This window comes from Eretmochelys imbricata, chromosome 21 (assembly GCF_965152235.1).
Source record: "Eretmochelys imbricata isolate rEreImb1 chromosome 21, rEreImb1.hap1, whole genome shotgun sequence".
Classification (NCBI taxonomy): domain Eukaryota; kingdom Metazoa; phylum Chordata; order Testudines; family Cheloniidae; genus Eretmochelys; species Eretmochelys imbricata.
In genome coordinates this window covers 885,713-913,273 of record NC_135592.1, presented here as the reverse complement: position 1 = coordinate 913,273, position 27,561 = coordinate 885,713, and the positions used below count along the sequence as shown (strand labels likewise).

General features: G+C 42.5%; 1 protein-coding gene across 2 annotated transcripts in view; it reads right to left on the bottom strand.

The window, feature by feature from the left end:
• Positions 1-20,432, bottom strand: part of TRIM33 (tripartite motif containing 33) — an 83,037-nt gene extending 62,605 nt beyond the window's left edge. For both annotated transcript variants that reach the window (XM_077839057.1, XM_077839058.1), the window contains exon 1: positions 19,992-20,432. In XM_077839057.1, the coding sequence (XP_077695183.1) occupies positions 19,992-20,409 (418 nt within the window). In that variant the 5' untranslated portion in view covers positions 20,410-20,432. The remainder of the gene's footprint in view (positions 1-19,991) is intronic.
• Between the last annotated feature and the right edge of the window lie 7,129 nt (positions 20,433-27,561).

Sequence of the window (27,561 nt, the reverse complement as noted above, 5' to 3'; positions counted from 1 at the left end):
CATGCTGGGAAGCCACTAGGTAGTCTGGGATATAACCGGTTTGACTGGGTCTGCGTGCAGCAGTGTGGATGCCAGAACCCAGGTTTGAGCACAGGGCTGAAAATTTGTTAACGTAGGGTTAACAATCAGTGTAGACCCTAAAGCCCTGGGTTCTCTGACCCAGGGTCAGCTGGGTTGACTCCCTCTAACCCTGGGCTTACACTAAAGTGTAGATATACACTAAGAATGCATTTCATCATACACAAAAACACACAGCTGCTATGTAAATTAGCACCACAGATAATAGTGGATCTTGTTTCTCTCCTGTAGCCCTAGCTAAATCTGATCTAATCAAGGAGCAGGAATAACTTCTTACCTGAAAATTTGCTTTGAGTCACCAATCCAGCAGGTAGGGAAAGCCTGCCTGGCACTGTCAACCACACTCAAATGGAGATAGGTTTCACTTGCCATCTTCTCACATCATGAGCCACTCCTCCCTGTCATGGCACCAGGAGAGAGAGTGTTTCCTGCAACAGAGGGAGAAAAGAAACTCCCAGATCCCTTGTGACAAGTTCCTAACAAGGGTCAGGTGACCCCAATAGGTGGAGTAATTAACCTAACACACTAATATGGGCAGAAGGCAAGGTGGGAAAATATGCCCCTAAAACTGTGTGGTCAAGGAGGCACCTGTGCGTGAGAAGAACTAGAGTATATAGTGTTTAATGAAGGAATTCAGTCCTGTGTAACTGCTCTGTAGATTTTGCATACTGACAATTAAAACTACTCAGAAAAAGAATCCACAGTAGGATGGATGAAGGGAATTCTTGTCACCTTCTAAGAATTGTCACTATCCTTCTAGTCAGCTGCCAGACCCAAGAAAGGGAATTTGAGCCTCCATTAATCAGACAATGAATTACAATCTTGAAACTGCAGAGTGAGAAGCAAGGACATCTTAACAGTTCTTCAGCTATCTGAATGCTATTTTTAAGATACTGAAGTTATTTCCTCACCTTCTTGACTGAAACAGAAGATAGAACATCCAGATGAAGGAAAGCCTTGTTGAGATGAAGGAACAGATGCAAGCAGTATAGTTCTACTGTATACCAGGAGTGTTACATTGTTAGACAACTGCAAAAAGGCTGGAAAGTCAAGTCTTGCTTAGAGTTCATGTTACACATTCATTTTGTTGGGGTAAAAAAGATTTTATTAAGAGAATGTCAATGCAGAAAGCTTTTTAAGGAGCCATTTTGTTTATAACTCTGATAACTCAAAGTATATTAAATTAAAACCTTGGCTTTACTACAGAAGGACTCAAAAATATTCCAAACAGTAAAGAAAGTCACTATTCCTATTTTCATAGAAGTGAAAAAAAGATAATTAACCCCTACAATAGGTTCTAAAATCCCACACTAACCTATATTGGAAGGTATTACAGATACATTGACATAAAAACCGTGCCCATCTGAAATTTTACCTACCACTGTCAAGTAACATCTAAAATGTCTTTAGACATATTTTTCACTTTATTTTGTGATGTGACATGAGTATTTCACCTTTTGTTAGCATCAATGTTTTCCCAAAATAGTCAGATTCCCCTGATGGCTGCTTGCAAGGGTCTTTCACACAATATGGGAGAGAATTTTTTAATAGAAAAATGTAATTATGTAAACCATAGAGGTGGCAAGTATAATACCCAAAGTTAATTTGAAATCTAGTAAATTTATAATTCAAAGTAACTTTGTCCTTTTAAATAAACTACATCTAACTCTTTACTCAGATTCTGCCTTCTTCACCATGACTTCATAAAAAGTTCTCTTTATTTCTTTAATACTTTAGAAGATCTGAAAAACAGCCAGAAAAACAGCTGAATTCTACAAAGACCTTTGGTGCTGTGGGATAAAGTTAGCTAAATCTTTTCAAGACAGCATTTATTAGGGTAAGTCTCCTGCCCATTATCAAATTAGCACAATGTTCTGACTTGGGGTGGAGGGGGGGAAAAGAAGGAGAGAGTCAAGCTCCTACTTAAGGCATTTGTAAAATACTTGTACGAAAAGGAGACACCCATGTCAAACATGAATAAACCTTGTAACTCATGTAGTGAAGTGATACAAATCAATTCAAGTTTATCTGAAGGATACAAACATTTTGAAACTACTACAATACTGGAACTTGAAATTACTCATTTTGGGGATTTTCTATGCTGAATAGCTTTTTAATGCAGAAAATACCACTTGCAGAAACTAAGTGATGTGAGAGCCATGATCATGAATTATAATTCATTCAAAAATATTAGGGAAGTTTAAATACATTTGTAACACTTGAGAGCACTGAACACATAGCATTCAGCATAGATATATGGTTAAAAATAGAATAAAATATATACTATGTAAAAAAAAAAATGAAAAGAAGAAAAAAATTCCAGTCCACAAACGGAGTAATCCAAACCAGCAAACCTTGCTCTATTTGAATACATTTTATCCAATAACTCTGTGTGTGCGTCCGTCCGTCCACCACATCTGTCCTGGCTTTTTGATCCAACTGATTATCCAGCTGACAGCAGAATGTGTAGTATTGATAATATTATGAGAGCAACGTCAGTCAAACTTAAAGGTACCTAGTTTTCTCTATTTAAAAACCTAATTTTACTTATAACTTAAACCAGACAAAATGTACAATTCAACCCAAAGTAAAACCATTGCACTATGCTACAGAGAAAGGTAAAATTCAAATCCTAGCTTGTTCCCAGAGGGGGAGGAGTATTTAAGTGTGTTGCTAAGGGAAATATTCATCTTACTGTGCAAATAGAAGAATCAAAAATAAAAAATTCTTGTTACTAAAAGCAAAACTAGATTAGAACAAAAAGAGCTCTGGCTACAAAATGCGCTTATTTGATACATTGATAGAAGTCGGGTGTAGAAAGTAAATTATCAGAGTCCACACATATAAGCCTGGCTAAACTGCTTTTATTTGGACATTTAAACTTGGATTAAACTTTTGAAAAATGTATTGAAAATGATGTCACTAAAAATAAAACAAAGAAATGTGAATAAATGGCCATTACGTATTTGCTTATAAGCAAGATGTCATAATATCCAAGATGGAAAAAAGTCCCATAATCACAAAAATTAAACAAACAATTAGAAAGCTGAAAGATCGGCTTACGTTTTACACTGATTTAATTAAAACTTCACTGTTCTCAGCTAAAACCATCTACTTAAGCTTCAGAACTTCACAAGCTCTGATGGCTGCAAAAGAGCTGCCAATTTTGCTGCAAACAATGCATTTCATACTAGCAGTACTGATTCAGTACCAGAAGGTGCTGCTTCCCAGAATGCCTACTCAGCGTGCTCAGAGAACAGCAAATTTAGGGAGCGCCAAATAATTTTCATACATCTGCACCAGAGTCCATCCTTTTCAATATAATTACCATTTTTAACAAAGGTTATGTTTCACACGGAGTAGATTTATACTTGTGCTAGGTGACGAATGCTTCCTCCTTGACAATTCTGGCGGAGGATGAATTAAGTGTTGACACAGTACTATTGTTACATTTTAAACCACTCAATTATATTAGAGAGGACCAACTCATAACTATCTTCCTTATTTACTATTAAAGAGTTTCATCCTTAACAATTTAGATATGTATGTTTACTCTAATTGCCATTGTGTGTTCAGCAGGAACTACAGTCTAAACATACCTGACAACAGTATTCACCTAAACTTGGGGAACTGTAATGAATTTTCCATGTAAAAAGCAATACTGTCCATATCACAAGAGCAAACTTAGGAAGAGATTCAGAACACAGCACTAACCCAATCCAAAATTAGTGAAGTGCCCACTAAAACAATTGAGAGTATAGTTTGGAATTGATACAAACACTTAGATGAGACCATTTAAACTGACTCTGAACTCTGAAACTTCCCAGGGGTACCCAGGATTGTGAGGCACCTTGCTACCATGTGCCCTTAGCTTGAGGAAGCCTGGTCTGTGGCTGTCACCTTTGCTTCTCTGCTAGCATCTCCCTCCCTGTCCTGGGCACTCAGCTTTGTTCCCCCACTTTCTAGCTCTCTGCGCTATTTCCAGCTTTTGGATCTCTATCTTGGCCAGTTCTAATGGCAGGACTGCCCCACTGGGACATGTGCCACGCTGGTTTCCTAAGCCAACACCTCCCTCAACCACAGGCACTTTCAATGGATTAATCAGTTGTCCCTGATGTTTATCATATTCCATGAGTAGAGATTTCATCCCCTCTCTGGTTTTCCCTGTAGCTTCCAAGTCATGGTCTGCACACAGGTTTTCCCAACTTGGATCTGGTATGCTTAGCATGTGTCTCTGGCTTACCCATTCTGTCCTCTCCTTTGTTTTATTTCCCTTACCCAAAACAAACAAAAATCTTTTTCTCTACCTGTTTCTAACCTTCTCACTTTTAAATCTTTCTGTATCTGTGTTATCTGGTATTTAAGTGTGTGGAGCGTGACCCTTGGCTAACCAGCAAGGGTGTAGTTCCTGCCAACTATGCCACTATGATACTTCCTGGGGTATACCCAGGGTTGTGAGGCACCTTGCTACCACCTGCCATTAGCATAAAGAAGCCTTTTTTGTGCCTGCTTGGGGTCTGCTCTCTAACCCTAGTGGCCATGGGTAACACGCGCACTCCCCTCAAAGCTTCACAGGCCCCACTCTGCTGCTTCTTGATAGGTTAGCAATAAGCCCAAGTATTGAAAGTAAGTAGAAGTATTGGAAACAAAGATGTGGTTACATATAAAATAAAAATCATAACGTTCATTGTAGAACCTAGTCTGAATTAACTAGATACTCATGTCTGATACAGTAATGCATACCCAAAGTCCTTGAAGAACTATACAGCCAGGCTTGGCTGTGAGCCTCTTCTCATGAGAGAGACACATTTAAGCTTGTCTCCTTCTAGGTCAGGAGTTGGCAACCTTCGACACACAGCCCACCAGGGTAATCCGCTGGCCACAAGACATTTTGTTTACATTGACCATCCGCAGGCACGCCCCCCCCTCCCCCGCAGCTCACAGCACCGGTCCGCCCCTTCCCGCAGCTCCTATTGGCCGGGAACGGGGAACCACAGCCACTGGGAGCTATGGGGGGGCCATGCCTGTAGACGGTCAACGTAAACAAAATGTCTCATGGCCTGCCAGTGGATTACCCTCATGGGCCCTGTGCAGAAGCTTGCCGACCCCTGTTCTAGGTGAAGGACCCAGCATGTTCCCTTGCCTCCCAAGGCAAACAAGTCCCAGCCTTTGTTTTCATGCATAAAGGGGACAGGAGGGACATAGACCTCCCCGCAATCCCCTTTTGTTTCTTCCTATAGATTTTCTCTTGTAGATTTTGCAGCCTTTTGGCTAGCACCAGGCTCAGTATGCAAATAGGCCTCCATTGTGAGGCAGACAATACACAATTCACATATGACCAGACAGGGAGATAAGCATCTGTTACCTCTGCCTGAAAGATACATTCCTGAAGCATGTCACCTCTGGGTGACCTGCCTTAATTCCAAGACCTTAAGAACATAATTTTCGATATAGATACATAACTTAAATATTATCTATACATACATTTTGCAGTGATGATGACAAGTGGGCTACTGGCTTTCAGTAAGACCTCATCACCTTTTGGTGATCTATTAAGCATACATCTAACGCATGGGATCCCTACTCCCCTTCTGTGCCCTCTGCCAGTTGGCACCACCGAGATCCGAGTTACACGAATAGTACATGTTAAAAGTTTAATTACTTTTAGATGAGACTTCAATTTTTAGCTCCACTAAATGTTTAACAGCATAACAGAAGTATCACAGAAACACTGGAAATTCAACTGGAAAGTACACTTTTTGTGATAGTTCCCCTTTAAGGCTGCTGCCACTTAAAACAGAAGCACAAAACTTTGTATTTCATTATTTTTATTGTGATTCAGCAAGCCAGAGTGATATCTGATCCAACAGCAAACAGACTGCATTATCAGTACATCAGCGCATCTTTGTAACAGAAGACTTCTGCCAAAGAGTACTTACAATTCCAGACTAAAGGAAAAAAGCATTTTACAAAACTTCTCTATCCAACAGATTTTGTCCAATATAAAGAGTCACTACAGAAATAATTTCAGCTGCTCCTATTACACCAGTGCCAATGAAAAACATATGGAAGAGGAGAAACAATCTGATGGCTTGAGTACTATAACAAGAATTAGAAACCCCTTTACTCCTTGCACGGACACAAACTTCCTTGAGGCACTGGGCAAGACTCTGCCTCTTTTTTTCAGCTGTAAAATGTTGCTAACCTGACCTACACAAGCACTAGATAATGACAGTACCCAGTGTATGTGGCATGTGCACAGCTTGCTTCAATGAAGTTTATTCTGATCAACCATAGGGCTTCTCTCTCAAACACCAGTGAAAATGTCAAGGATGTCGTCAGTTTCACACACTGCTGCTGCTACTTGGGAAAGCAGCTCCAATGTCTGCTAAGGAAGAGGTACAGCAGAGACCTCCTCCCTTCCCTCTGACAGCAGCCAAGAGGCTCTGAAGATGGGAGAGCAGATAAAGCTCTAGCTGCTGAAAAGGCAAGAATGGGGGTTAGGAAGGAGGGGGGTTGGAACTTCAGATTTCAGACCCTCTGAGCCAGAATTTGGTGTAAAAGATGGAGCACCTAAAAAGGGTCCAAAGACAGCACCCTGCTATAAATGTATTCGGTATTTGTATGGTAGCTCTTTACTGCAGTATCTGATTGCCTCACCACCTTTCATGTATTTATCCTCAACACCCAAGAGGCCGGGCAGGGCTATCATCCCCATTTTACAGATGGACAACTGGGGCAGAGTGATTGACTTGCTAAGGTCACACAGGAAAGCTGGTGGAGCAGTAACTTAAACCCAGCCTAGGTTCCAAGTCCCAAGCTAATGCCCTAGGCACTGAACCATCCTTCTTTAAAACCCCCACACTCCTCACACTCACTAACAGCACCAAAGGCAGCACTTCCCATGAACTTCACTAGCGTGTTCCCCAATACTAGACTTTTGTATCTCACTTTGTATAGCAGGTGTCCCGTCATGTTTACAGCTCCCTGATGGAAGGGCTTAAATTACAGAATTCAACATTAAGTTTGATGCTAATACTAAATATAATGGGTAACGGCAAATTAGCTGCAATCTAATGAAATGGTGTCAGATCCTCTTTATGTTTCAAATTTCCCCATTCCTGAAACAGGATGAAGTAGCATGAAATAGACTGCAGTTATATTCACTTTAGACATGAACACGCATAAAGCAGTATATTATGAATCTGAAACCAAAGTATGACAAAGGAACCATACAGGTAAATATATAATGGCATATTTCCAGTAATAATGGCCTTTATCATTTTTCTTTTGTTGTTCTAAAAAGTATCAGGGTAAAGTATACCACATGTTTACCAGCTAAACTAGAGTACTATAGCCACTGCCTAATGTTAGCTAGAGCATTCAAGGAGGAGTATTTCCCTAGTAACTAACTACACATATCCATTATTCTCTTTCACCACATAAAAATTATGCTATGTTTTAGTATTCAAATCTAACCACCAGAAGCTTAACAAGCATAAATATAATAGATGAGGAGAATCAAGAAAATGTTCTTGTCTCTCAGTCACCAGGAACAGTCCACTACAGAAGCTTCTTAAGTCTTATTAGCTAGTCCAAGCTTTAAGCAGCCTTGCACAGAATGTTCAGTGCCATAAGAGGGGGACATGGCTTTGAAAGCGTTCCGAAAGTCAGACCCATGGGTCAGTCTGACTCCGTCAACTGAACAGGTAAGAACTCCACTTTCCTACTGAATACATTTTCTGAATAATTTTTTGCATAACTGGATCAAAGACAGATGGACACTGCCATTTAGTGATGATTACATGAACTAGTAACCTGTAGTGGAATTTCTTCCCAGTTTTCCCTCGACACAATTAGGGTCATAACAGAATTCAAAGTCAGTTTTCCCCTAAAGAGGAGGAGCAACTCAAGTTGTTCCTCTAACTCAGAGGATTAAAGGAACTAATTTTTCTCTCTCATAGGAAAGAGTCTAAGACCTGATGCTACATCTCCATCAAAAAACACTTAACGGACAGCTGGGAAAACCAGAGTTTGAGATCCTCCCTTTACCACAGCAGCAATAAGCCAAAGAGCATCACTTTAGTGACATTTATTTCTAACCCATGATCCCAGAGAGGAAGTGCCAACTTTAACATGTCTTTTAGTTTAACATTATTGTATGCAACACCCACAGTGGAATTTACTTATTTAGGACTTGTCTACACTGCCAATGCTAAAAAACTACCTCCACGAGGGGCATAGCTCCCAGAGCTGGGGTACTGTCTACCCTGGTGCTTTACAGTGCTGAAACTTGCTGCGCTCATGGGGGTGTTTTTTCACACCCCACTGCAAGAAAGTTGCAGCACTGTAAATTGCCAGTGTAGACCGCCCTTGGTGGTTTTGGGGAGCAGGGGGAAAATGTTGGGAAGGAAAAATCCAGCCTTGCAGAGCAACACTTTGTTGCAACATGGAGAAAACACATGCAACTGCTAGGGAATTGAAATGTTCCTTGGACCACAGAACATATACCTATACTCTGTAATTTACATGCAACTCCACTTAAAACTTCATGACATATGTATCAGGTGTGTTTTTCTGTAAACTGACAAGAAATTTTTTTAACCCAAGAAGAACTGACACTGACACATTAGTTAACACTGGCCTAAAGACCTATAGCTGTGTATCCAAAAGCCCCCATTTTAATCTTCTATTTTTAACCAGTTTTTGTAATAAAATTTACCCTTTGAAGTGTCCCATGCTTGTTCTCAACCCAAAGATGAATTTTTCCTCACAATATTTAAAAAAAATCCCTTCAGTTGTTTACTTTTTTATAAGTATGATAAAAATAGCGTCACACACTTCAGGAAATATTTTCAAACACTTGTGTTCTCTAATAACTCAAACTTCCGTTTTAAAGTTGAAACTTGGCATACACATAGCCCTCTGAAGAACGAGTATTTTGCCAAGTTTGATATATTGGTTGAGATAGCCAAAATGAGTAAGTAGTTTTGCACATGTATAATATGTCATCATTTCCCTCACCAGCTTCAAGGCTCATCCAACGCACATATCTGATAGCACAGGTATTTTGATGTGTGGCTAATTGAATTGATTAGACATTCAAATAAACCCACACAGGTCACTAGAATGTCCCACCATCAGCTTGACATCTAAACAAAATTTAAAGTAATTTAAAATTCTACATCCAAGTGTCTCTGGCAATATTCATGGTATTACAATTGATCTTTTAAAAAAAAAAGGTTTATCTTCCTTTGTAACTGTTTGAAAGACCTGCCAAAAAAGCGAAGAAGTGATATCGCACTAGATCTTAGAAAGCCCAGTTGAGGCTGGGACCCGAATGGAAAATAGCAAAACTGACTAAGTGCACAATGCTGTCAAATATATAAAGTAAACTGACAGGGGGGAAAAAACCCTCAGTTATATCAGAAGTTCCCAAAGTGTCATCAATAGATAGGGGGCTGACTGGTCACGTGGTGTTGGCTGCTCCCCCTAATTTCCAGTTGCCAAATTCATTAAAAGACACTTAGAAACATGAAATTCTCTCTCATATCACTTATTTACGTAAGCAGTTGCCACAAGGATGTTATGTGATCGTGAACAAGAGAAGCTGTTGTCCACACATCAATCAATGCAATGACTGGTGGCTCAGAAGACACTTAGTTATTAAAAAGTATGGGAACCTGTAATTCAAGTAATCTTAGACATTATTTGCAACACAGGTTACAAATCAGATTCATGTATGAAAATGTATTAAATTGAAAGAGCTCAGAAATTTGTATTTCACCAGTATAAGAAAACATACAAAACCTAAAAGAAGGAATTTCATTGAACACTTTTTAGAATTAAACCTCCACTGAATGTTTAGCCAACATTGCACACACCGCCTTCCTAATTATGCACAAGAAAGAAAGTGAGGGTATGTTTACACTGCAGCTGGGAACCTACCTCCCAGCCCAAGGAGACAAATACATGCTAGCTCTGCTCAAGTTAACACCCTAAAAATAGCAGTGCGCACGCTGAGGCAAGGGCACTGGTATGGACTAGCCACCCAGGTATGATCCTAGGGGTTCAGGCAGGCTTACACTCAGGTGGCTTGCCTGCACCACCAGGTCCACACTGTTATTTTTTTTTTTTGTGCTCTAGCTCAGGCAGAGCTAGCTCGTCTGTCCACCCAGGCATACTTTGAATCAGTATCTGAGCTAAATGAAATGCAAATAAATGGAGTAAACTAATTTATAACCACTTCTACAGTTTCAATAGTCTGTTATTTAACAGAAGTTTTTACTTTGCATCTTACTTTACTGAATGCATGATGCTTACATATAAGCTGACAGAACAGTTCATTGTATTTGAGTGTCACATCACATTCATAACTATGACAGCTTGACACGTGCAGTCAGTTTTTGTCTTCCTTTTAAACAAAAGGATACTGCATGCATTTCTCAGAATATCATAGAATATCAGGGTTGGAAGGGACCCCAGAAGGTCATCTAGTCCAACCCCCTGCTCAAAGCAGGACCAATTCCCAGTTAAATCATCCCAGCCAGGGCTTTGTCAAGCCTGACCTTAAAAACCTCCAAGGAAGGAGATTCTACCACCTCCCTAGGTAACACATTCCAGTGTTTCACCACCCTCTTAGTGAAAAAGTTTTTCCTAATATCCAATCTAAACCTCCCCCACTGCAACTTGAGACCATTACTCCTCGTTCTGTCATCTGCTACCATTGAGAACAGTCTAGAGCCATCCTCTTTGGAAACCCCTTTCAGGTAGTTGAAAGCAGCTATCAAATCCCCCCTCATTCTTCTCTTCTGCAGACTAAACAATCCCAGCTCCCTCAGCCTCTCCTCATAAGTCATGTGTTCTAGACCCCTAATCATTTTTGTTGCCCTTCGCTGGACTCTCTCCAATTTATCCACATCCTTCTTGTAGTGTGGGGCCCAAAACTGGACACAGTACTCCAGATGAGGCCTCACCAATGTCGAATAGAGGGGAACGATCACGTCCCTCGATCTGCTCGCTATGCCCCTACTTATACATCCCAAAATGCCATTGGCCTTCTTGGCAACAAGAGCACACTGCTGACTCATATCCAGCTTCTCGTCCACTGTCACCCCTAGGTCCTTTTCCGCAGAACTGCTGCCTCGCCATTCGGCCCCTAGTCTGTAGCGGTGCATTGGATTCTTCCATCCTAAGTGCAGGACCCTGCACTTATCCTTATTGAACCTCATCAGATTTCTTTTGGCCCAATCCTCCAATTTGTCTAGGTCCTTCTGTATCCTATCCCTGCCCTCCAGCGTATCTACCACTCCTCCCAGTTTAGTATCGTCCGCAAATTTGCTGAGAGTGCAATCTACACCATCCTCCAGATCATTTATGAAGATATTGAACAAAACCGGCCCCAGGACCGACCCTTGGGGCACTCCACTTGACACCGGCTGCCAACTAGACATGGAGCCATTGATCACTACCCGTTGAGCCCGACAATCTAGCCAGCTTTCTACCCACCTTATAGTGCATTCATCCAGCCCATACTTCCTTAACTTGCTGACAAGAATACTGTGGGAGACCGTGTCAAAAGCTTTGCTAAAGTCAAGAAACAATACATCCACTGCTTTCCCTTCATCCACAGAACCAGTAATCTCATGATAAAAGGCGATTAGATTAGTCAGGCATGACCTTCCCTTGGTGAATCCATGCTGGCTGTTCCTGATCACTTTCCTCTCATGCAAGTGCTTCAGGATTGATTCTTTGAGGACCTGCTCCATGATTTTTCCAGGGAATGAGGTGAGGCTGACTGGCCTGTAGTTCCCAGGATCCTCCTCCTTCCCTTTTTTAAAGATTGGCACTACATTAGCCTTTTTCCAGTCATCCGGGACTTCCCCCATTCACCACGAATTTTCAAAGATAATGGCCAATGGCTCTGCAATCACAGCCGCCAATTCCTTCAGCACTCTCGGATGCAACTCGTCCAGCCCCATGGACTTGTGCACGTCCAGCTTTTCTAAATAGTCACTAACCACCTCTTTCTCCACAGAGGGCTGGCCATCTATTCCCCATGTTGTGATGCCCAGCGCAGCAGTCTGGGAGCTGACCTTGTTAGTGAAGACAGAGGCAAAAAAAGCATTGAGTACATTAGCTTTTTCCACATCCTCTGTCACTAGGTTGCCTCCCTCATTCAGTAAGGGGCCCACACTTTCCTTGGCTTTCTTCTTGTTGCCAACATACCTGAAGAAACCCTTCTTGTTACTCTTGACATCTCTTGCTAGCTGCAGCTCCAGGTGCGATTTGGCCCTCCTGATATCATTCCTACATGCCCGAGCAATATTTTTATACTCTTCCCTGGTCATATGTCCAACCTTCCACTTCTTGTAAGCTTCTTTTTTATGTTTAAGATCCGCTAGGATTTCACCATTAAGCCAAGCTGGTCGCCTGCCATATTTACTATTCTTTCGACTCATCGGGATGGTTTGTCCCTGTAACCTCAACAGGGATTCCTTGAAATACAGCCAGCTCTCCTGGACTCCTTTCCCCTTCATGTTAGTCCCCCAGGGGATCCTGGCCATCCGTTCCCTGAGGGAGTCGAAGTCTGCTTTCCTGAAGTCCAGGGTCCGTATCCTGCCGCTTACCTTTCTTCCCTGCGTCAGGATCCTGAACTTAACCAACTCATGGTCACTGCCTCCCAGATTCCCATCCACTTTTGCTTCCCCCACTAATTCTACCCGGTTTGTGAGCAGCAGGTCAAGAAAAGCGCCCCCCCTAGTTGGCTCCTCTAGCACTTGCGCCAGGAAATTGTCCCCTACGCTTTCCAAAAACATCCTGGATTGTCTATGCACTGCTGTATTGCTCTCCCAGCAGATATCAGGAAAATTAAAGTCACCCATGAGAATCAGGGCATGCGATCTAGTAGCTTCCGTGAGCTGCCGGAAGAAAGCCTCATCTACCTCATCCCCCTGGTCCGGTGGTCTATAGCAGACTCCCACCACTCGTCACTCTTGTTGCACACACTTCTAAACTTAATCCAGAGACACTCAGGTTTTTCTACAGTTTCGTACCGGAGCTCTAAGCAGTCATACTGCTCCCTTACATACAGTGCTACTCCCCCACCTTTTCTGCCCTGCCTGTCCTTCCTGAACAGTTTATAGATGTCCATCACGGTCATATAAATGCCCTAAATGCAAAAGTCTGTGAAATGTTATGAATGGAACTGTGTACACGAGAAGAAATTAAAAGTAACTGTTCTTAGAGCAATTATAATTTAGCTATGTTGCACATTACAGCATTCACCACTAACACAGCTGCTACTCTGAAACCACAAGAAGTATTAATGCATCTGATTACATGCACACTTCCATTTAACCCTATGTCTATGTTTTCCTAAAGTTTTCAGAAAACTTCTCCTCGTGGGCTCACTGGCTAAGATTTCAGTAGCCTAATGAAGTCCTGACCCTTTGTGGTGTTCATAAGGGGCTAGGAGAACTGCACATTCTCCATAGTGGGATATAATCTCCTTAACAGATTGCAAATACCTCACTGAAATATTGCGAAATTCTCAGAACAAGCTATCTTCTCAGGCAGAGAAGAAAATCATGGGTGCAAGAAAAAAAAAAGTGGATCCTAAAGTGTTAGATATATCTCCTTTCCTGACATTTTAAGCTTTCACTTGAAAAAAAGTTTCTATTTTTCCACATTTAAAATTTCACTGTCAGAACATAAACAAGCAATTGTGCAGATGACCAGTAACCCAGCCCTGCAGGAAACTGCCTCCATCTGGACAGTAAAAACAACTACAGAAACTCAAACCATCATTTAATTATCTTCAACTCACTATCAATTGTGAAATATATTAAACCCCCAAAAGTATTTCACTGAGCATTAGGCATCACTTGAAGGACAAAGGTAAGCATGCTTCAAAGCACTCCTTTCTTTAATACAGCAGAATTGTTTTACCATCTAGATAATAAAATGGAACTCTCCCATGTCAGTCATTTTCAGAAATACATGAAAATGGCTCTTTTACACTATCTGTTTATACTCCAGGGTAGAGTAAAACCAGCCCATTCTTCCTCATTCCCCATGTCCAATTTGTGAAATTATGGGCCTATATCCTACTTAATGTTTAAAACTCCACATCCTTTAAGGAATCTAAGGAGTGAAAAATGAGATTAACGAGCTAGCAACGGTAACAGGACAAATTTACCAGAAAAGAAAAAGTGTCACTCTACCCCACTCTTCCTAAGGAAAAAAAATATATATAACCAATAGTTTTCACTCGCCCTTAAGAATCTTTTAGCGTAGGTGTGCAAAATCTTGTAAACATAATCCAAGCGTGATGTAAATTAAAATACATGTAAAATAAAAACAATGGAGCATGTAATCTGAAAGTAGTATCCTGCAGTTGCACAGGATGCTTCAGGTGTATCAGCGGGCATGGCTAACTATCAAGACTGACAGGGAAAGTAGCTGCTCATGGCATGCTAACAGGCCATATGGATTGCAGAATTATACATGAAAGAAAAGGAGCTTCTGCAAAGGTGGCAGTAATGAAAGCAGGAAAATTTAAACATTGTGGTTTACACTGCCCATGATTGCACCACACTGCTCAGCAATGCTCTAGCTGCCTCTGGTGCAAGAATGTTCCATTCCCACAAATACCATGATTTTCTTGCCATCTAGCTACTTCCATCTGTAGTTTGTAGGAATATGTGTCCATTGAACACCAGTATTCTTCAAACATCTATAGCTTTCTGGTTTTACTCAGTTCCTAGGGAACCTGCTGGGCTGATGGAAGTTTGACCATGCAGTGCTGCACCCTGTCCTCCACAGCTTCCAACAGGGCTATAATACTTCCTTGCCCATGCAGTTGATGCATTTTTCAGAGCCATCCTTGGGCATCAATTTAAATACCCATAGTCAGATGAACCACAGTACTGGATGTTTACACATCTCAATTCACACATCAGTTAGGTGTCTAAGTTGCCCCGTCAAACAGGTAAGGTGTCTTTTACATCAGCACAGAATATGGCCTAGTGTTCTTTAAGAGAATGCAGGGCCGGCTCCAGGCACCAGCTTTCCAAGCAGGTGCTTGGGGTGGCATTCAGAACAGGGCAGCACTCCGTGTCCCACGGCGGCAATTCAGCGGCAGCTCCGCCACGGCAGCTTTTGGGCAGCAGCTCCGCCGCTCTTCCGGGCGCGGCAGCAATTTGGCAGCAGCTCCACTGCTGTTGCAGCAGCAGCAATTCGGCAGCGACTGCTTGGGGCAGCAAAATTGGTAGAGCTGCCCCTAAGAGAATGTTACCGGAATTTGTTTTCCATCCTTAAAATTATTTATTTTCTGCAGAAGTTACTCTTTACTAATTCTCTGTACTTGGGACACTTGTTTATCTGAACATGCCATTATTAGATAAAGCATGCAAAATTTGGCTTGATAATCTTCTACATCCTTTAGTACAGTACATCCTATACAGCATGCAAGATTTAGAATCTGGCCTCAGCAAAACGCCAACAGATGTGTCAAAATCCTTCAAATAAGATTTAATGAACCTTCATTTTAAGATGGACCTTCTGATACCATTTGCTAGAACATCTGATGTGTTCTCTACTCTTTTCCAGTATCCCCCAAAGATATCAAATTCAAGTTGTGCACTCTGCAAGAGCACAAAGCACAGAATGAATGAAGGCTAAACTAGTGCCTTCACATAACCATATGGGACAGATGTATAGGCAGTGTCAAGAACAGGCAAGGTTAAGGTGGACCAGCTGGCAAACAAAGGGTGAACTACTGTATTAATTGGTTTATACTGTAGTTGAGAGCCTCTGATCCTTTCCAGACTACTGTACCCCTTTCAGGAGTCTGATTTGTCTTGCATACCCCCAAGTTTCACCTCAATTAAAAACTACTTGCCTACAAAATCAGATAAAAATACAGAAGTGTCACAACACATTACTAAAAACTTGCTTGTTTTCTCATTTTTACCATACAATTATAAAATAAATCAATTGGAATATAAATAGTTTACTTACATTTCAGTGTACAGTATATAGAGCAGTATAAACAAATCATTGTATGAAATTTTAGTTTGTACTGACTTCGGTAGTGCTTTTTATGTAGCATGTTGTAAAACTAGACAAGTATCTAGACGAGTTGATACCCCTTTGTGCTCCTCCACGTGTACACATAACCCTGATTGAGAACCACTACTGTTTAGATCATAAGTACGTAGCTGGAGCTCTGCAGCTCAGTGTGTATTTCATACCATGTGCAGACCATATACAAATATCTAATGATGTTTCTAACCTAAAATTCTTCAAACCTGCCAAAAGCACTCATTCTGATTGAAGACTAAGGCCAAACCAAGTTTTATTAAAAAGAAGCAGCTTGAGTTGCGAACACAAATGTCAGAAAAGTTTCAGTGATGAAAAGAATGACACTGTTTTAGAGCTGTCAATTAATCGCAGTTACCCATGCGATTAACTCAAAAAAATTAATCGTGATTAAAGAAGTTAATCGTGATTAATCACACTATTAAACAGAATACCAATTAAAACTTATTCTTCAATATTTTTGAATTTTTTCTACATTTTCAAATATATTCATTTCTATTAAACATTCGATGAAGTGAGCTGTAGTTCACGAAAGCTTATGCTCAAATAAATTTGTTAGTCTCTAAGGTGCCACAAGTACTCCTTTTCTTTTTGCAGATACAGACTAACACGGCTGCTACTCTGAAACAGAATATAAAGTGTACAGTGTCCACTTCATATTTTAATTACAGATATTTGCACTGTAAAAAGATAAACAAAATAGTATTTTTCAATTCACCTCATAAAAGTATTGTAGTGAAATCTCTTTATTGTGAAAGTGTAACTTACAAATGTTGATTTTTTTGTTAAGTAACTGCACTCAAAAACAAAACAATGTAAAACTTTAGAGCCTACAAATCCACTCAGTCCTACTCCTTTTTCAGTCACTCAGACAAACAAGTTTATTTACAGTTACGAAAGATACTGCTACCTGATTCTTATTTACAATGTCACCTGAAAGTGAGAACAGGCATTCGCATGGCACTTTTGTAGTTGGCGTTGCAAGGTACTGACGTGCCAGATACGCTAAACATTGGTATGCCACCTTTATGCTTCGACTACCATTCCAGAGGACATGTTTCCATGCTGATGATGCTCATTAAAAAAAATGTGTTAATTAAATTTGTGACTGAACTCCTTGGGGGAGAATTGTAGGTCTCCTGTTCTGTTTTATCAACCTTCTGCCATATATTTCATGTTTCAGAGTAGCAGCTGTGTTAGTCTGTATTTGCAAAAAGAAAAGGAGTACTTGTGGCACCTTAGAGACTAACAAAATTTATCTGAGCATAAGCTTTCGTGAGCTACAGCTCACTTCATCGGATACATTCAGGTGCCACAAGTACTCCTTTTCTTTTTGCATATATTTCATGTTATAGCAGTCTCGGATGATGATCCAGCACATGTTCGTTTTAAGAACACTTTCAGAGCAGATCTGACAAAATGCAAAGGTGGTACCAATGTGAGATTTCAAAAAATAGGTACATCACTGGACCCAAGGTTTAAGCATCTGAAGTGCAGTCCAAAATCTGAAAGGGACGAGGTGTGAAGCATGCTTTCAGAAGTCTTAAAAGAGCAACACTCCAATGCAGAAACTACAGAACCTGAACCACCAAAAAACAAAATCAACTTTTTGCTGGTGGCATCTTACTCAGATGATGAATATGAACATGCTTCGGGCCACTCTGCTTTGAATTGTTATTGAGCAGAACCCATCATCTGGAAGGACGCATGTCCTCTGGAATGGTGGTTGAAGCATGAAGGGACATATGAATCTTTAGCACATTTGGCACGTAAATATCTTGCGACGCCAACTACAATGGTGCCATGCAAATGCCTGTTCTCACTTTCAGGTGACATTGTAAACAAGAAGCAGGCAGCATTATCTCCTGCAAATTGTAACCAAACTTGTTTATCTGAGCCATTGGCTGAAGTAGGACTTAGTGGACTTGTAGGCTCTAAAGTTTTACATTGTTTTATTTTTGAATGCTGTTATTTTTTATACATAATTCTATATTTGTAAATTCAACTTTCGTGATAAAGGGATTGCACTACAGTACTTGTATTAGGTGAAATGAAAAATACTATTTCTTTTGTTTTTTACAGTGCAAGTATTTGTAATCAAAAATAAATATAAAGCGAACGCTCTATTTTGTATTCTGTTTTGTAATTGAAATCAATACATTTTAAAATGTAGAAAAACACCCAAATATTTAAATGGTATTCTATTACTGTTTAACAGCACAGTTAATCGCAGTTAATTTTTGTAATCGCTTGACCCTACATTATTTCTTATTGTTGAATACTGATGAAAATAAACAGCGTTTTACAAAAAGTTGCATTTAGGTGCATTTCATTTAAATGAGCAAATTTTTTTAAACAGTTGTAAAACTGGAAAAGGGGCCCTTTCATGAAAATGTTCTCAAGAGTGTTCCTTATAACCAAACCAAAATAACTATTTGTAAAAACTGCTTTTAAAATGGTAATTTAAATATCTAAAAACCTGAAAGTTTCAAAACATATGCTAACTTTCAGTTTTAATCAAGTTTAGAAATAAATCCCATTATGTATCCCAATTGAACATGGAAATATTATACCAATGGACACAGCATCTCTAACATGCACATGTAGATTCTTCTAGAAAAAAAACCATGTAGTAACCAGGATTCAAATGAAGTTAAGTTCTCCAAATTGTTGTTGGCATTCACATTATAACTACCAGAGACAAAATTATTTGAGAAGACTAGCCAAGAAAGTTTTCAGTGTCTGTTTAACTACAAGGCCAAGACTGTCATCTTCCAGGAACATACAGTATGAGTGTGATATGAACTATCACATAGGTCATTCAAAAAAGAAAAGAAGTACTTGTGGCACCTTAGAGACTAACCAATTTATTGGTCTTTAAGGTGCCACAAGTACTCCTTTTCTTTTTGCGAATACAGACTAACACGGCTGTTACTCTGACACCATTCAAAAAAAGAGGTAGACATAAGAAAACCACCATACATATTACATGAATTTTGCCATCCTCATTCCATCTAACTGTGCCAAAATGGATGACAACACAAAGATGCAATTTTACCATGACTGTGAATGAACAGGTTGGCAAACTAAAGGTAGCCCAAATACATACTTAATCCTTCCCAAACCACCTTTTAAACCAAACATAAAATTACCAGAAAATCAGCATTGCGTATTACAGCATATTCTTAAAATGATCGAATCAACAAAATACATCCAATCAACGGCATAAGGGTGCATAGATTTTAATTCTTATCCTACACCACTGCTTGCAAACAAAGGCTGTTCCAAAAGGAACTAAATTAAGACAAAACTGGGGGAGGGCTCCATGAAGCTCTCTAGGTTTCTCAAACGAGTCTATTTTTCGAGACTGTGCGTGGGTAGTTCCCAACAGAGCTGAGCTAATAAGCCCCCAAAGGCTCACATGCCAGATTCGGGACTCTCCCTCTGCTCAGAGAGGCTCAGCCTGACCGCCTCGGCCCCCAAGTTCACGGCACAGCGGCAGCGCCGGGTGCCCGGGGAAGGCAGAGCGCGCTGCGGGAGCCGCTCCGCACACCGGGCGCGGGCGCTCCGCTTCCCAGAGAGCGCGGAACAATTCGGACTCGCGGAGGCTCGGCGCTCCCGGCAGCTCGGACCCCGGGCCCACGCCCAGCCCGGGGCTCCGGGGCTCGGTCCCTCCGGCAAGAACCCAACCCCGACCTGTGCCGCCTGTCGTGGGCAGGGCGCGGAGCAGGCCCCCGCCCGGCCCCGGCAACGGCCCCGGCCCCAGGGGCGCCGGGCGAGGCGGGCCCCGTCCCGCCGCCCGGCCTCACCTTGCTGGATGTCGCCGTTGGCGCCGCCCGGCACGGGCACGCTGAGCTGGCGCTCGGGCTCGGGCAGGCAGCGGCGGCAGAAGGAGTGCAGGCAGGGCAGCAGCTTGGGCTCGGCCTCCCGCCGGCTCTGCAGGCTCTGCGCGCACACGGCGCAGGTGTCCAGCAGCGACAGCGGGCCCGGCGCGGCCGCCGGCAGGGGGGGCACTGGGCTGGGGCCGGGGCCGGGGCCTGCCGCGGCCTCCGCCTCCGCCGGGCCCTTCTCGGCCGCCGCCCCGGGACTCTCGCGCTCCTCGGGCGGGGCGACGGCGGGCGCGGGCGGGGCGGAGCCGGAGGGGGACGCGGCCCCGGGCTCCTGGCCGCCACCGTCCGGGCCGGGCTCCGCGGCCCCCTCCCCGCCGCCTCCTTTGTTTTCCGCCATGTTTCCTCCTTTGAACCCGACTCCCCGCTCCGCGCACGCACAGCTCCGCGCCTGCGCCCGCACGCCCCGCGTCACCGGGCTCCCGCACACGCTGCGTGCTCGTGCCCGGTAGGTACGCGTTAGGCGGCGCAGGGGCGGGGCTGGGCACGTGGCCGAGCGAGGCGCGCACCCGACACGCCGCGGCTACAGAGCGCGGGCAGCGTGGAGCGCGCGGCCGACACGCCACTTCGAGGGAACGCGCACAGCGTGCCGAGCGTGCCCGCGACTTTGGAGGGAGCGCGTACGGCATGGCCCTGGGCAGCAGCGGCGCGTGCGCATAGCGTTCCTCCCTGGCTGGAGCAAGGAGGCGCCGTGAAGCTGCTTCGCTCTTCGGCTCGGCATCAGCTGCGGCGGAGAGCGGGCGCGGAGAGGGGCGGGGCAACGAGGGGCGGGGCTTCCTTTCCTCTTCGCCAGGCTCCCCTCTTCGGCCCGACTGGCTGAGCCGTGGCTCCCTTAGGGGCTGCAGCCAATCAGCTGCCCGGGGTGGAAGCAGGCTGCCCGGCGCCGGCAGAGCGCGTGACGGGCAGCGGCGCAAGGCGGGCCCTTCTCCCCTCTCCAGCCGTGCCGCAGCCAGCTCCCGCCCGGCGCGGGTGGGCAGTGCCCGGGCCGGGCCATGGGGGCGGAGGCTCTTCCCTCAGGCCTGTCCCCGGGGCGGCTGTCCGCCCAGGCCCTGGCTGCCCCCTCCCGCCTGGCCACCCCAGGCCCAGCCCCTTCGCCCCCAGCTCAGGGGCGTCCCTAAGCCGCGCCAAGCGTGAGCGACTCAGGGTCGCCCCCCAGCAAGGGCTGACCCTGCTGCGGCCACGCCGCTGAGCGGCCAGGGCCAGCGGCTCCAGGCTGAGGCCGTTACCCCCGGAGGGCCTGGTTTGTCCCTGCCAGTGACCCGAACAGGGGCACCGTTACATTTGGTGTCGTTGTCGGTGACCACGCTCATCACAGCACCAAGAAAAGAAACCAAACCCAATGGCCAGCATCCCCCTGTCACCTCACACATAGGTGGGTGACCTACTGGCCATGCAATCCATCTTGCCCTTCCCATGGTGGCGAGATAGTGGCTAACACCATGACTAATCCTTACTAGTTGCTACCGTAGCTGAACTGGAAGCAGGTGGTGCTGGAGTTTTGAGGGTTCGAATGCTCCTGCTCACTTGAGATGGGATGTTTAAAAAATACATATATAAAAGTTAATGTAAGGACCCCACAGTAATTATTAGAATGAATTTATATGCAACATTGTTTTCAGATTTCAGAGTAACAGCCGTGTTAGTCTGTATTTGCAAAAAGAAAAGGAGGACTTGTGGCACCTTAGAGACTAACCAATTTATTTGAGCATGAGCTTTCGTGAGCTACAGCTCACTTCATCGGATGCATACCGTGGAAACTGCCAGTTTCCACAGTATGCATCTGATGAAGTGAGCTATAGCTCACGAAAGCTCATGCTCAAATAAATTGGTTAGTCTCTGAGGTGCCAAAAGTCCTCCTTTTCTTATTGTTTTCAGAAGCGAAGTTGGACGTTCTGTTAAAAAAAAAAGTGGCTCCCTGTTTAGTGTTTCATTTTGGTGAATTGAGGCTGCCCCTTTATGAACAGGATTGGGTTCTTTCTATATTAGAGGTTGAAAGCAATGTGTAGGAGACAGTGCTTGTGTAAACTCCAAAAAGGATTTTGGAAAAATAAGCTGAAGCCAAACACCAGACCGTACAGAAACCAAAAAGAAGAACTTGAATCTAAAGGAACAGGCAGTACCATGACCCTCAACACCCCCTGCCTCATGAACCAGCAGTTGAGAGGAGTGGCAAAATTTAAAAGTTGTCTTTTGTTCACTTTTTTTAAAATTATAGGTAAGGTCATTCTATTTGGGTCTTTCAGTTACCAAGTGAATAAGTTTGGGGGCCAACTACAGGCCAAGCCATGTATGTATTGGTTTGTCTATCTTATGAGCCCAGATAAACTTGGCAGGGAGTAGAAAAACAATTATTCCTCTTAAGTAGTTTCTCATACCTATTCATCTCTCCCCTGTATTGGGCTGAAACCTAAAAGGTCTCATTTTGTAGAGAATGATAAATAGTGTGAATTACCATGGGTCAGTTTGACCAGTTCCTTATTTCTTATAAATTACCTCCTCATCTGAGATATAGTACTTGTTCATAGATTACAAGATAATTTTTCATTTGCGTTTTATAGTTAATAATTTTGTGTCAAAGAAACCACAGTAATTGTCTTTTTCCTTTTTCAAGCTGTATTTTGTTATACACCTAGCTTACGTGCTCATTTGATTAAAATACTGTTTACTGTTACTGACAACCCCTATTGTCTGTGGTGAATTAATAAATACTAATTGGTTAAGAATAAGCAACAGACCTGTTTTTAAGATTACTATCTGAGTTATAAAAATAATTTACTGGATAAGTACAGCATTGAAATAGTGGGTTGTGGTACCTCATCACTAATCGAAGTGATAAGAATTAAGAGTTAGTCTAGAATAAATCAATCAAAACTGTTAAATTTAGGACCAAAACTGTAATTTGCTACTCAGTTCCTTCCTGCTTGTATCACAGTTTTCACATACCCCTCCAAGTGTTTCATGTTCTCCATCAGCAGTCAGCCTTTTGTTTTCCTGCTTACTGGTTCAGATTAAGTTTTTCACAACTTCCTAAAAGTAGGTGTGGTTGTACTGGCCTCCTTGCCAGCAGTCTGAGGCTTCATAAAATATTCATATTGTGAACAGGCTTTGGTGACGGGTTATTTTGCTGTTCACTTTTAAATAAAGTATATAGTCATTTCATTACATATCATCTTTCTGCTGCACATTAATAGCAACGCAAATGACAATCATACAGAAGACAGAAAATTAAAGAGAACAAACCATAAGACTACATACAAAATTAGACAAAATACAGTTCTGTCTTCATATCACCATGCAGATATTGTTTGGAAGAAGCAACTACAAAGTGTAATGGGGCTATACTGCTTGTTCCAAACAACACGCATTAACTAACATACACCAGTAACACTAGCTCTGATTCCTGACAAGTTCTCAAAACACATTTTTCATCCAGACTCATCCCCTCAGTATGTCACAGCATGGATGCTGGTTGGTTAACCACAGTGGAAAGAAGCTGCTCTGCTGATATTTTCAACATTCTAATTCAAAGCATAAAAGATTCCACAAGACTGACAGTAAGTGCAGGACTAGTTCATGTATATCTTCCAGTCCTAGAACCCCTCTCCTGCCTGAAATCTCAATGTGGTTTCAGCTAGCTTGATGGGTTCCCTCTGAGTCCTTGGCATCATGCTTGCTAAACTACCTTTTAATAGAGATAGCGATTGCCACTAAAAAGGCTATCAGCCCAAATGTTAGGGAAGATGCAGGTACTTGTGGCAGACGCACCATACACTGTCTTCCACAGGATCTCAACAAGAATTTTTACCCAATGTGATCTCTGACTTCATCTAAACCAGATGACCCACCTTATCTGTGTTCTTTCCTAAAATCACATACCGAACAAGGGGAGGCTAGGCTTCATACCTTAGATGTACTCAGAACTCTCTCCACTTACCTTGATACAACCAAAACAGTCAGGGTCTCTCCTAGACTGTTTATTGCTTCTGCTATTGCAGATAGGGTTACGGGTCAAGCTACATCATCCCAAAGGCTTTCAAAATGGGTCTCTATTACTATGTTATAAGCTCGCTGTAGGGCTAATTTAGCTGACATGAGTAGGCCCAAGTTAAGACAAGCCCAAACAAGTAATTGCTGACACCACTAGCTATTGTGAATATTTATAGTAAGTATGGGAAGAGAGAAATTAACACAACTAACTATTGTAGGTGTGTTTATAGTAACACACTATACTATACTATAGTATACAAATAGGCAGGAACACAATGAACTGATAAGTTTCCCTTAACTAATCTGCAAAGTGATTTGTCCTCATATAGAAAAAGTATAGCTATAAGTAGCTAGGAAAGATGTGTATAAACTGTGTAGTGTGTGACAAGAATTGGGATTATGGCTCATCCTGTACCTAAACTCCCAGCACCTTCGTCTGGCCAGCCTGGGCAAAGAGCTGTTAAGTGCCTAATGAAGTAACCTGAGTGATGAGCTGGATCTGAACTGAGTTTTTTGGATCCTAGAGAACTAGATAAAGTCTTTTCCCAGAACTGGACCAGGTGTTCTGGATAAGCCACATGGAAAGGTCTCAGAGGGAATCCCAACACTAGCTAGTTTAGAAACCTACCCACCAAGTCAGGGCAGAGCCCATTTGACTAGGGCGCAGGCTGCATCTGTGGTTTCTTTGAAAGGTTTTCCATCTTTGAAATCTGCAGGGCACCTACTTGGGGATCAGTACATGCATTTACAAAACACTATTCCCTCATTGAGGCTTCCCAGTTGGATGCCCATTTTGGCAAAGCTGTCTTACAATCACTGGTTTTGTAGATTCTGAGCACCCACCTCCTCCACATCAAGTCACTGTTTGTTAGTCACCTAGAGTGGAATACATATGGAAGAAAGGATACCTACTCTATAATAAATGTGGTTCTTCAAGTTGCATTGTCAATATGTAATCCATCATCCAGCCTCCTTTCCCACTACTAAGGAGTCTGTTAATTCCTGGATTCTGATTCTCCTTGGCAAAGGAACTGACGGAAGGCTGGTCCTACTTCACTCTGTATGCCCTTACGGGTGGGGAATGAGGGCAATCAAGGCACAGGTGTGGCTCCAACAGACACCGCTGAGATCAGAATCTTTTGGCAGAGCACATGACAGCCAGGAATGGAATACATATGGATAAGGTAAGAAACTTATTTTTGAGAGACTTCTCTGCTTCTCGCAAGAGTCACAGCATCACTGGCAACACATTACATAAATTTCTCTGAGCAAATCAACTGGGGCTTGCAAAGGGTGAAGATCCCAAAACGATGTGTCTCAGAGCAAAAACTTACCAAGCTGCCTGATGTGATTTAGGGAAATTTCCTCCCCTCCTATTCAAATGATCACGGTTCTATGGAATTGTGGTGGGGCTTTCTATTAAAGAGGGCTCCCTATACTTTTACACTGACAATCACCTACTTCTCCATCGAGCAGCCAAAGCAGCAAGGTGTCCTGTTGATTAACACTATGAGATAAAGACTGCATTAAAGAATGCTTACGTTTGAATTTAAGATAGGGTCACACTGAGGTGCCAACCTTCCTTTGCACTCCCTCACCCCAGCATACTGAAGGACCCTTACTGGGCACTATATTTCTTCGGTACTTTATCATAAATCTCCCTTTCCCATCCACAAATACCCAGGGTATAGGAGGGAGCCTGGGCTAAAGTTAACAGGATATTGGACATGGCAGTAGGTGCACATTTCAGTTATGCATATGGACGTAAACAAAACTGAGTACCAATTTTTGTTGTGTTAGTACAATGCCAAGTGTAATGGGGCCTAGTCCCTGACTGGGGCTCCAAGGCACCGCTGCAATACAAATAATTTTCAGCAGTAGTTGCCATATAAAAGCAGAGCCCTGGCATTCAAAATACCACCATGAAAGCCAAATTTTAAAATGCCTAGAAAGAAAAGGACTTACTTGTAATAACATGTATGCAATGATTGTGTGTGTGGCTATCAGGACAAAAAGGAAGGAACAGCATCACAGTACCTGAAACTTCAGAGTTACATTTTGTAGCAGGAGCATAGTATTTTGGTATAAGGTCTGACCATTTCATTATATCCTAGAGTGCTTGGGACAAACTGTGATTAATGTAAGACACTCTTCATAAGATTTCAAGAGTGCTAGTTCTGAAACAGAAACAGAGGGACAAGCATAGCAAATACTTGGGTTTGAGTAAGCAGCAAAGAATCAGTTGCAGAAATGACTGCATTAGACTGATCTGAGGCAGTGAATTCTGTATTTTAAAACTGGTAGAGGGATGGGTATCTATCCCCATGAGGGAAGAGTAGCTACCTTTGGCAACTTAGCCAGTGATCTAGTATAAAATTTTTCTCTATCAGGTAAGTTGACTCACAAAGAGCAGAGCACGTTGTTCATTTAAACTCCTGGTTTAAGAAACTAACAACATGGATATTTTATATTAATCCACTGTAGCTGGATTTTATGTTCATATTTAGAATTGGAGGTGACATGCAGATTAAGAGGCAACAGGAAGCAATTCACAGCTGTAAGGGATGAGGGCAGCAGGGGACCACACTAGGCTACCAGTAGGAGAGAAGGTCAGGCTACCAGTAGGAGAGAAGTCACACCAGGCTTCCAGCAGGAAAGCGATATTCTGACAGCTATATTTGACATCATCATCCACATGGCAAACAAAGATCTAGCCATTACACTGGAGTCTGTGTCTGATACAAATAAAAATAAGGCAAGAATTTTAATCTCTTTAGAAGGCTTTAACTGTAGTGTTAAGAATCAAATATATTTCTCTTTTTGGTTCACACATAACTGTATCCTGTTTATTACTAAGGGAAATCTACTCAGTCTGAATTCATGATGCACACTTGCTATTAGAATATGGCCATTCATTCATTCCTTTAGATTAAGTACATGCTCCAGTTCCTCTTACAGAATGGCCTAGTGACTTGCAATAAACTATTAACGTTAACTTTTCTTGCACTGTCACTAGTCAGGGTTGTTTCTTCCTTCTGTGCCATGATATCGTATGTGGCTGAAAAATGTTGGACAGCATTTTGCCCTTTGGGTAGTTGCAGCAAGATCTATTGCGTAATTTAAAAACTGCACCTAGAACTATGGACAGGTGCCTTATACACTGAAAAAAATAGACAGTCTAGATGAGAGAAATAATGAGATCAAAGCAGCAAACCCTAGATCTGCCAGACAAGCCAAAGTGTCATGAAATACAAACAACAGCTTTTGCAAAGACAAGCAAAAGCTCCTTCTAAAGGTCATGGAGAAAGAAACCACAGCAATGAATCCACTCTCATCAGTAAATTCAAAACATTGTCTCAAGAAAGAACTTATTCCATCTAAGGCCTTGATAATATCATGCTCTCTAATGGCTCTTATGAAATGAAACATGCGTACAAGCTTAAGGTACCTACATGAGGTTCAGTATCTGACAATGCTCAGATGTTTACGGCTATCAGAAGCCAAA